The following is an 11,564-nucleotide window of genomic DNA, read 5'->3' as shown; positions in this document are numbered from 1 at the left end:
GTAAATTATTGTATTAATAATTTCACCATCCATGCTATTAGGAGTGCTGCGCTAAACACACATGGCTCTACAGTGAAGTCAGACAACAAGCTTTAGGGTTTATGGTCAACATGGACCTGCTCCAGAGAGTGCTGAGCTGCATTACATCACATCCCTGGACTCCCAAGCTACAGTTTATGTTTTTACTGACATCAAATAAAATCCATCATACATCTAATTTTACATATTCCCAAAAGTGACTAAACCAAGCATTGTTTAGTCTCAACATAATATTCTAATCAAACAAGCTGCCATGAAGGCTAATACTTGAGATTGTGCAACTTAATTTAAAACGTATCTCAAAGCAGTGTTAATTGGGCTATAGCCTGTACAACTTCCCTCATATTGATATTCTTCTTATTGTCATGATTTGTGTAGTTCTGAATCAGCAAAGACAACAAATATAAGTGGATGGCCCACATATTTATTGCTGGACAAAATACCACAGTGTCTGTCTGGTTGGTTCTTTAAACTACAACAAGCAAATCATCTTTGATGCATTACAGTTTTACACCTCGAATCAAGTTTTTCAGATTTGTTTAATGTTTTTGTACAACAACGTAAGTTTATAGACAAAGACTGTGATTTTTTTATAGTAAAGAAAATGTACAATGAATATTTATACATTAATGGTATATATGTGCGCAGGTTCAATTCTGATCTAGAACATTCAATTTGTAGTCACAGTTCACTCTTTTACTGTCAAAGTAAACCTATCCTCTACATTTATCGAATTTGAAAAGCCTCATCTTCTTCCGTTATTTGCCAGACGTTTTTAGCACACTTTGAAATTGATGAAAACACCATAGTAAAATGCTGTACAAAAATCCATCTGTCCATATGTCAAATTTCAGTGTTGACGACTGTAGGTCCTGGCAGAGGGGAATTATTTCGACCTGAACAATCCTGGCTAGACAGGAGCTTCACCCACGCTCCCTGTGTGAGCAATTTCTTCATGCTTTGATGGCGTTTCATCCTCACGGGACGTTGTCATCTTCTGCCAACGCTGGTCAAGTAAAAAGACACATTAGAACTGAATGCCTCACCATTTTTCTTGAAAATGAGTCCCGACCTGAAAATCTAGGTGGACTAAAATGTACAAATTTATCGTGTAGAAATACAACAAAATATGCTTCATATCTGTAATTCTCATTATTTAATTCAGGGACAAGTAGTTAAAATTAAATGTTTAGATCTAGACACTAGCATTTTTAAATGATCAACAAAAACCTGCTTTTGTAAGACAAAAACACTTTGTTAAAATGTGACAAGCTGTTTTCCCTTTCAAAAGATACCTTCCTACCTAAAGACAGGATAATGACATTGGCCTCAAGCCAAACCTCTTCTGTACGCTCCTGAATGACTGCAGTCTGAATACTTCCCGTCTTCATGCACCATGACTCTCAACTATCACCTCTACTGTTTTTTTGTTTTACTTCAGTTTTTACTGAAACTCTCAAAACTATGGACATAAAGGAACGTGAGACTTATAAGACGTTTGTACCTGTTTGATGCTGCCCTTGGTGAAGCAGAACATGTAGATGACATAACCTGGGATCAGTATCATGGAAGACAAAGCCATAAACCAGCCAATCACTTGGCCCCACAGCGGGTACACATACTTCCCCAAGGTCAGAGGAGTCATCTCAATGGCACTGAATGTAAACACCCCCTAGAATAAACAAATATTATGCTTAGTAGATGTAACACTATTCTTTTGCTAGTTAACTAAACATAGAATGAGAAGAGCAAGCACTGATTTCATGATTTATATGTTGGTTAAAAGACATCTCGGTGAAACTGGGACAAATTCACAAAGTGAAAAGATGTTTTTAGATGTCTAGGTTATGTAACTTTGCTAGCTTTTACAACATTATGATTTGTTATGGAACTAAGACACTCGAATATATTCACAAACAAAACAACGGTTATTTATAACCTTGATGAAGAGGCAAGAGTCTAGAGCCATGCTAGCGTCAGCGAGCGGCTAACAGCGAGAATGTACTTAGATACAGTGGTGCTTTAAGATGAATGCTAACGTTAGCACATGAACATGTTCACAATGCTGACGTTTTGCAGCTATGATGTTTACCATGTTCACCTACTATCTTAGTTTTAAATGTTAGCATGCCAATAGCTAACAGCAGATATTTGCCCTTAACCCTATTTGCATAGGGCCCTTAAATATTATATTTCCTTTGTCACTAGACAAGTGAAGTTAAAAACATTATCAAGAGTTTCCTGAAGGATTGACAGTTCACAAGTTGAAGCACAAATCACCACAGAAGAAACCTTTCAGCAATGTCATCAGCGCTCTACCTAGTAGCACCTGCTGCAGTTTCATAGAGCTCCGTTAAAGAGAAGGAAGCACATGCTAGAGTTTCACTTACATTATAGATGCTAAATTGATAATCATTCACCGCCTACCAGACAGATCAGCGGAGTGAAGAACTTCCAACAGAGCTTCCACCAGCCACATGGCCGATAGCCGATCATGTCCTCAATGTTATCATAAAACCTGTCAGCTCCTGCAGCATAAAGAGAGGAATACAAAGAAGACGTGTGTCTCAATGTGGAGATAATAAGTAAATGGACAAAGCCAGATGGGGTAAAAGAGAGGCAAAGCTGATTGGATGGAAAGTATCACAGAAAGTGGAGCAGATATGTAATTTCCTGTTGGACAGCTATAGTATGGGAAATTGAAAGGCTTGATTAATTCGGTGACTTGGAACAATATAGTCTCCACTCAGCTTTTTTCAGCTGTGGTTACATTTGATTTCACCCTCCAGTGTTTGGTTTCGGCGTTGACTTTATCAAATAGATTTCCTACCATAAAACCAGGCTATGGACACAGTTTCGAAGAAGACGAGGAAAAGAAGACACATCCCGCTGGCGGAGTAGTAATCAAACAGCTTGAACACGTACAGACCACCCTGGAAGATTTCAACACACACAGACACACATACCTGCTTCAGAAGCTGAATATTAATAACCCTCTCTTTATTGAATGAAATATGCATTATGAATGTAGACCGCAGGTTGTTGTGAGATCGTTTTGTCATTATGTATAATGCAGTAAAGGGGCTCTTGTTCCTGGTGTGGGAAAAGGTGTGTATTCAGGGGTGTATGTGTGTCAGGTTTCAATACAACCACCTTATTATAAAACATATCAAACATCCACACACTCTGCTGACAGGTTAACGTCAGTGTCATTTTACATGCAACAGAATCAACATGGACCAAAGCGATGTTCTACAACTGCACCTGTGTGATGTTAGAGATGCCTATGATGAAGGAGATAAAGCAGACAATGAGGATGAAGATCTTCTTCCTCTTCCTCAGCACCAGGGGATATTCATCCATCAGAGCTGTGATGAAGCCTTCCACTGTGCAGAACTAATACATCCAACATTTAAAAGAGACTTGGGTAAGATTGTACTGCAGTTTATTATTAAAAGAACAACCCGGTGATTTAGCATTGTCAGAATCTTGAGATATTATCTTTTTTATTCAATTAATCAATGTTATTTGTCAAAACTATGCGCCAACATCAGAATCATAACAGAAATACTTTATTAATCCTCTAGTGTTGGTTGGGTTACGTTACAGTTGCTCCCACTCTAGAAATGTGTACACTGTGTATAAAATATATGTATAACAACGATGTAAATAAAAATGCTAGAGTGGTATAAACAAGAATATTAGTTTAAATTTAGGATATCCATAGATGCAATATTAATGCTCTCATCTCAGCATTAGACACTCCTCAGTGTCTTAATTATGAATTCATGATCCAATAGCTTTTGTTGGTGTTTTCAGGGTTATGAATGTCAACAGAGTCAATTAGGAACAAGGGGTGAGTCAAAAGAATCTAATACATAAGCAGATAAAGCATGTGCTGTTTGTACCTGACTGTCCAGACCCAGCATCATGAGCATGGAGAAGAAGAGGATGGCCCACAGAGAGGACATGGGCAGCTGGGTGACAGCTTGAGGATAAGCTAAAAATGCCAGACCTGGACCTAAATGTCACACAGACGACAAACCATTTCATTTACAAATGATACGATCTAATGGCATTATATTCTAAACGCCTGTAATTATTAATCATGAATATATTTACATATTTCTAGAAAACTTAAACAGGACACAAATAGCACCATGTTATTTACATTTCCTCTGCAGTCATGCAATGACAAACAGTGGAAACAGTACTGTACCTGACGCTGCTAATTCTTTCACAGGTTTCTTGGTGATTTGGGCCATGAAGCCGACAATGGAGAAGATGACTAAGCCAGCAAACATGCTGGTGCAGGAGTTGATACAGCACACAATGATGGAGTCCCTGAAGAGACAGAAACCAAACTAAAAGTTGGAATGAAAAAAGAAAATTGGACGTGTAAAGCTTGTGACTGCATGCTCCAACCTGTATACGTCGTTGTGGTAAGTGTTGTAGCTCCCCAGTGCGATCAGCGAGCCCAGGCCCAGTCCGTAGGAAAAGAAGATCTGAGTCGCAGCATCCAGCCACACCTGTCACACACACACACACACGTGGCCATTGTTTGTGTTTGTTCATCTACGACCATGTCTGTGTGTTTGAATGTGTGCACACTGTTCACCTCAGACTGGGTGAGCTTGTTGAAGTCTGGAGTGATGTAAAAGAGGATCCCATCTATGGCTCCAGGCAGCGTGACCCCGCGAAAGAATAGGATGATCAGCATGACGTAGGGATAGGTGGCTGAGAAATACACCACCTGGAAAGAGAGAAAGAGAACAACGAATGTCAATGCATTTATATTAACATAGATTACTATTCTATCAAAAAATAAAAATTATACTGAATACTGGAAGAAAGTCTGCTTTAAGACGGGGTTTCCCAACAACTCTCCGTTTATCTCAAATAGTTCCAACAAGAGTTGCAATAACCCACAATGAACAGAGTTAAAATAGTCTCATATTCTAGAATAGTTTCATGGCTTCTCTTTGCCAGAAGACATCGCTGGAGCCTTTAGGATGTGGCCCGCAACTCAGTAGTATAATCATTAAGCTTAATTGGTGATGTCCGTCAAGGCCGGGCCTTGGGGATTTCATTTTTTCTCATTGCTCTCAGACACTTCCCATTAAAATCCAATTATCCACCAGCAGTGAATGTGAAAATGTGTCTCTGCTCACATATATTGCTTGGACTTGCTGTAATTAAAATAAAAACCCAGGCAGTAGGCACAGTGTTATATATCTTTGTCTCTTGCTATCACCTTTAAATCGTCCAGCAGTTTGGGATTCAATAATACATTTAGAAACCATGTCTATTCTTGAAATGTCTTGCGGAGATTTTGTGGACAGCAGAAGGACATCAGATTCAAATAGTCAACATCCGAGAAGAATAAATAAATACATATTAAGACATATATCTAAATAATGATAAAAAAATATATAATTCAAATATATTTAAGAGTGTTGTTTGACTATGCAGAGCCACATTAACATTACTGTTCAAGTCAGATTACATTTTCAAAAAGAGGGACATGAACCTTTGTCCTAAATTTCATGGAAATTTGTTTGACAGTTGTTATTTGAGTCCATGTTATATTTGATGTTTTTTTATTCAACAATGTTTTCCCTCTCGTCTGCTCCACCAGTCAAGAATGGACTAGTTTTTTCTGAGCAGCTCTGTGTCCTGTCCTGTTTGCATGATTCAAACTTATATGCAAAATGGAGAGAAAGCGGCTGGAATGAAGCAGACTGCGTGATGGAGCAGAAACAGTACCGTAAGTTTGAAGAATGAAAGAGGAAAAGGAAAGAAGTGAAAAAAGAATGGAGAAGAACTGAAGCGCCAAGTCTGACCTTCCCTGTCCACTCCACTCCTTTCCAGATTGAGAAATAGACCAAGACCCAGGCCAGCGCCAGCGTGCCCACTAAGGGCCAGCGAACCTCGCCTGGCTCTTCCAGACCATTGGTCAACTGGTGCATGTTGCGTCTGCAGAAACACACATAGAGAATTCACACACAGATAGACTCAAGATTAGCATATTGTTGTATGGGGCTTCTTGTTGTAAACACACTCATAATATGTGGCAGCAACATATCTCGCCGACTTACTCCCAGAACTCTGTGACAGCGCTGGTCAGGTTGGTGGTGTCTGTCAGACTGTAGTTGCAGAAACATTTCTCTGTGTTCCAGGGGTTATCACAGCTTTGCCAAGGCAGCTCCTGCAAACAAAACATATGCACGTTGTACAATGACATATTTCTGCTTTTCTTTGCAGAAAGACTCTGCACAGAGAGACTTTTCCAATCAGACGTTGAAGCTGCAATAACCGATTGCTTGAGGGCAACAGAAACAAGCTATTAGCACGACATTGACATGTTATCCCTATTGGTCGATAAGTAGAGCGACTTCATGAGAGTTTTTCATTACGACTGCAGACTTTAATGAACTTTTATCAAAATGGGAAAATATAAAGCAACATACTCTACTTATAACCTCAACCTAAAGTTATTGTCATTATTTCATTATCTGCAAATGATGCTGTTAATTTATCAATTAATAGCTTTTTTTAAATGTCATAACAGGGACACATTACCAACCAATACAATTTACAATTGAATATGACAAGACAGCAAATCCTCACTTTTGAGAACTTGAACCAGATTTTTCATAATATTTTTTCCCTCATAAATCATGAATAGAACGTGTTGTTGCCAATAGATTTGCTCTGACTGATAATGCAACATACCGAACCAAAGGAGTTGAATAAGTAGTAGAGTGCCCAGGCGATGATGATAATATAGTAGATATTGAGCCAGAAGGACAGGACCACTGCAGCGATACCAACACCTGTAGAAGGAACAGACATCAGCATTTTACTTTACTGTGTTTTACAGGTTAGCTGACATGCAAATCAAAATATAATATAATATGTAAGGGGTCTCCGGAGCCGATTTCCTCTCAGACAACTTCCCTCAGCATGCTAGTTGCAATCTTAATCATCCTCATCATTGTTATTTCTAACGTTAACTTGCCCTTGGCTTTCAGTGTCAGTTAGCACAGCAGGACACAGACTCTCACTGCTGCCGTCCGTGCCGGCGGGAGATAAAATGTGCTTCACTCAAATTAACTGAGCTTAGAGGCAGTGGTATAATTGCTACAAAGAACAGGCTGCAAAAGATGCTAAAATAAATAAAAATGTGTGCCTGTCTGTGTTGTATCATGTCATTTTTGGAGAGAAAAAAGTGCAGTGGAATGGCATTAGATGTCAAGCAGAAATATTGAACAAAAGGTTGACTGGAGAGTATAAACAAAGCAGATTTTAAGGCTCAGTCACCATAACAGAACTAGTGCTACTGAATAAATAAACATGTGGTAAGTGCTTATTCTTGTTGACATTCTGATCTGTTAGGATGCTCGAAATCCTGTCAGTAAGTCAACATAAGTGTATTTTAAGTGATACAACTATTTCTAAATCCACATCTTACCTTTCATCATAGGGAGGAGCTTCCACACCCCCAGCCCTCCCACTGAGGTGAACTGTCCCAGAGCCGTCTCCAGGAAGAAGAGAGGAATCCCCGCAAACACAAGGGTCAAAAAGTACGGGATCAGAAAGGCCCCTGATGGATCATAAAAAAAGTAGATCAAAAAAACATGTGTGTTAAGAAAAAGAAGCAGAAGGATCGGTGGTTTCAGAAGGTTTTGTCTGCAACACTGATATAAACATGTTAAAATAATACTGCATTTTAACACACTGATGTAATTGAACAGTTTATAATAACGTAACATTATTTAAAGCTAAATGTTCAATTTGACCAAACTTAATTTTTTCTCTTCATCAATTTAGACTGAAAGAGAATTTAAATATGTTTTATTGCGGCAATAATGGTATCTCCCTTTCCCGACTCCTGCCTGAAGATCTACTTTATGAGTATAATAGTATTAGCATTTTATGAAAAACGCTAGAAGACAGCCTTGTTTAAAAAATATTGTACAATTTGCATGCAGGAGACACATTTTCAAGAGAATATACAAGAGCCCAGACAGAAAGTTTCACAACTGATTAAAAACTGCAAATGTTAATGGGTTGCCAAAGCGCGAACTTCAGTCAAATAACCTATAAAACCCATTATTCCATTTGTTGTATTGATTCATTGAATAATCGTTCTGAAGAAGTAAATTAAAAGTGGATCGGGTGCAAGCTAGTAAGAAAGGCTAATGGGCATTAGGCTGGTAGAGTTGCAGGGGCAGTTGAAAAGGAGGAAGAGAAGGTGGGATGCTTGTGATTGGCCAAGAGGGAGAGAAGAGACTGACATGTGGTATTCTTAGATTTAGCGAATGCATTTGGCTCTGGTCCACATAGTCTCGTCTCTTCCTCAGAGTACTTCAAAATACTACAGTACCGTAGTCCTCACTACCAGAATCAAAAGACCCCTGAGTGTATTTTCAGGACATTCAGATATGCATCGCACCATACAACATGGAGCAGTTGGAGATATGCATCATGGAACAATTTCACGGAGAGTTGTTACTGTGACGGTGGTTATCATTAGGTCATCTAGGTGGGTCGAAGGGGAAAGAATTATGAATTATAAGCTTCCATGGGAATCCCACCCAACTTTTTGAACATTTTACTATGTATTTACAACTATTGTGGCTTTGGTTGAAATATTAAATGACTTTCAACGCACTGAAATTCGCTCTCAAAGTGATAATGAAACTGACGGAATATCTTTTGGTTCTAAAGTACTCACCTCCACCGTTCTTCCCACACAGATAAGGGAACCTCCAGACATTTCCCAGGCCAATGGCATATCCCACGCATGACAGAAGGAAGTCAAACCTTCCCTTCCAGCTTCCCCTGTCAGGCAGCTCTTCTTTCTTCTTCCCTTCATCTGCAGGGTGCGCCACAGGATCCAGCTCCTCAAAGGGAACTGCTTGTTTGACCTCGGTTGGGGAGTTTAAGTCCACTGTACTCTGTCCAGTCTTCCCCATGGTGGGACCACTGCAGACCAGTGGGGTCAGTAAGTCACTCTGTCCTCACGGGCTGTAATGGTGATGAATTAAAGTCTCTTTTTGGGGTCCGACTGTGCCTTTCACTCTGAGTTTGGGTCTTGACTCGACAGAATGAGGACAATGTGCAGACACTAAGTTGTGCAGGAGAGCTGTAGACAGAGGGAGAATACAACTGTTTGTTCAGAGCATTTAAACCAAATATGAGCACTATCGAATGCCATTCTTCTTAAATTACAATGTATTGTATTATTATTTGATTTTAGGTTATATATGTTGACTCAAGCCAAAGAACTAGCACAACACAATGATATGAGCAGGAAGGGTGCACAATCGAGGTCATTCTTGAGAACACTGCATTGTGCATCTTACTGTAACCACTATGACACACACTATGCCTCACCTATCTTTCCAGTTCACGGTGAGTCGTCACAATACCAAAAAAAAGGCAACGACAAGAAAATCATGAAGGAAAATAGAACAAAGATTTGGCTTTCCACAAAAGAGAGTTTCCAAAGTATTTACACATACTAGTCTAGCTGTAATGTGAATGGAACTGAGTCAAGTTTTTATTCATCTTTAATAAGCCATGCATTGCTTGTGGAATAACCCCTCATCTCTGTCTGGATGACCTCACATCGTCAGGAAGTTAATTGGGAGGAAGTTGTTACTGATTACCAATATTGATTGACCCAGAAATTGACCAAATCACTTCATGCCATCGCTGGAGACTGTTAGCCGATACATTCCATGACAGAACAAAGATATATTTCAAGGAAATTTCGCTGCTTATTTTCACACGCAGAGGAGCTGTGAAACAGCAGGGTCCTGTTGAGCTTTCTCATTGTATTACTCTTCTGCATACTTAATCATCAACCACGTTGATTCCAAAAGCCTGCTGTATTTAATTATCTGTGCTCTTTTCTGCCTGATTCATTGTGCTCGCTGTTTATTTTTTCCAAAGTATTCAAACGTATATTCAATTGCAATTTCTCGTGATGAAAAGCCTTTGCATCATTTAACAGATGCATCATTTATGCCTTCTAGCCTTTGATGATGTTGATGAAAAGAAGTATTGGCAAAGTGTATTGGAAAAAGGCGTGTCTGATACGTTTGAAATTGTGACTGTAATGTTTATCATACTTATCCTTGATTGAAAATATTCTCTCCTGCTGTGGGATGAGTTATTCTCCACACTGAGTAAAAAGTAATCAAAACTTCAGTCGGGTATAGTACTGTGAAATGATCAAACGTGTACTCGCAAAGTGTTGCCGAGGTGAGTATCTGCTTCAAAAGCATACCGATAACACCAAACACATCACACATTCCCTTTGAGGGTGTCATCCATTTCGATTCAAAGTAAATTCTGCGTTTTAAAAAACAGTGGAGACTTTTAAGTTGTCATTTTTGACGGTGTTTGTTTCAGTAAAATTATTCATATTGATTATTATATTAAATTGTATGGTCTGTGGCAGTCTATTGAACTCAAACCCCAACTACTTAGTGTTAACCCTGTAATTTAAGGGGAACATTAGCTTAACTTGCTCATGGACACAAAATTGAAAAGCAGAAGATGGAGGAAAGGGTAAAAAAAGGTCATTCCTACCTGAGAAAATTCCAAGTCCTCCCTCAGGTCATGAGCTTCAGTGCTTTACCACGGCACCACAAAAGTCTTGAAACTTCAACTTAACATCCATAGGGGGGAAAAAATCATCTTTGAGTCAACTTTGAAGCGCTTCTAGCCGGCTCTCCAGGCCCAAGGGAAGCCACACTGTATCTGCTGCCCGAAGAGCTGTTTTTAAATTTCCAAATCTTTCCTGTACAGCGTTCTGTACTTTGGAGGACCTGTGGCTGTTCCTGCAGTTACTATCGAGTGCTCGGTAATAAAGTTCGACCTGTGTGTCTGCTTTGATTACTGCCTAGTTCTGACTGGTGAGGCCCCGAGGCCATGGGGGATATGTCAATCGCCCAACTCTGGTGGGGAACTCTAGCGGCAGTAGTGTGTGTGTTTGTGCTTGGTGCATATGTGTTTGTTACGTTAGCCGAGGATAGCTCTTGCCAGCGCCGTTACCATGGTATTCCCCAACAGAGAAGGGCCTGATCAGTGAAAGAGCTTGTGGAGTTTTTGGAAAAGGAAACAAGCGATGGCTGCTGGCAAAGACCCTGGAAATGCATGATCACAAATGTGGTCATTCCAGTATCAAACTTGGATATAAGCTCAATAAGTGGCATAATACTAATACTCAGTGTCCTCACGCCAATGATTGGAAGGAAGGTAGGAAGGATCAACATGTATGAGTCCAAAATAATCTCCATTTCTTCATTTCGAACTCTTGGTACAATTGATATTTCTGCTAGGTTCCACAAACAGCTGCCAAATGGATTGTGGTGCCCAGGACGTCACGCAGACCAACCCACATACACACAGGCAGAGGGGAAGGGAAGTCAAAGAGTGTGATCCAGAGAGTTCACTGCAGTGGGCCACTTTATTATATATACACTATCTGCCATGGTAGGCCTCTGAAA

General features: G+C 39.7%; 1 protein-coding gene across 1 annotated transcript; it reads right to left on the bottom strand.

The window, feature by feature from the left end:
- Nucleotides 1-459: 459 nt before the first annotated feature.
- slc6a1l (solute carrier family 6 member 1, like) lies at nt 460-10,977 on the bottom strand. The gene is made up of 15 exons (XM_068586149.1): nt 10,645-10,977; nt 8,780-9,190; nt 7,514-7,645; nt 6,775-6,875; nt 6,138-6,247; nt 5,883-6,015; nt 4,658-4,792; nt 4,465-4,568; nt 4,259-4,383; nt 3,948-4,060; nt 3,304-3,435; nt 2,870-2,972; nt 2,467-2,567; nt 1,544-1,711; nt 460-1,045 (listed from the first exon to the last, which is right to left on the bottom strand). Exons 2-15 carry the CDS (start codon nt 9,018-9,020, stop codon nt 950-952), a joined length of 1,794 nt encoding a protein of 597 aa, XP_068442250.1. The 5' UTR covers nt 9,021-9,190; nt 10,645-10,977; the 3' UTR covers nt 460-949.
- Nucleotides 10,978-11,564: the final 587 nt, after the last annotated feature.

Source organism: Clinocottus analis, unplaced genomic scaffold, assembly GCF_023055335.1.
Source record: "Clinocottus analis isolate CAN_PGR_092001 unplaced genomic scaffold, fCliAna1.0.p SCAF_20, whole genome shotgun sequence".
NCBI lineage: Eukaryota > Metazoa > Chordata > Actinopteri > Perciformes > Cottidae > Clinocottus > Clinocottus analis.
This window is presented reverse-complemented; position numbering and strand designations above follow the sequence as displayed.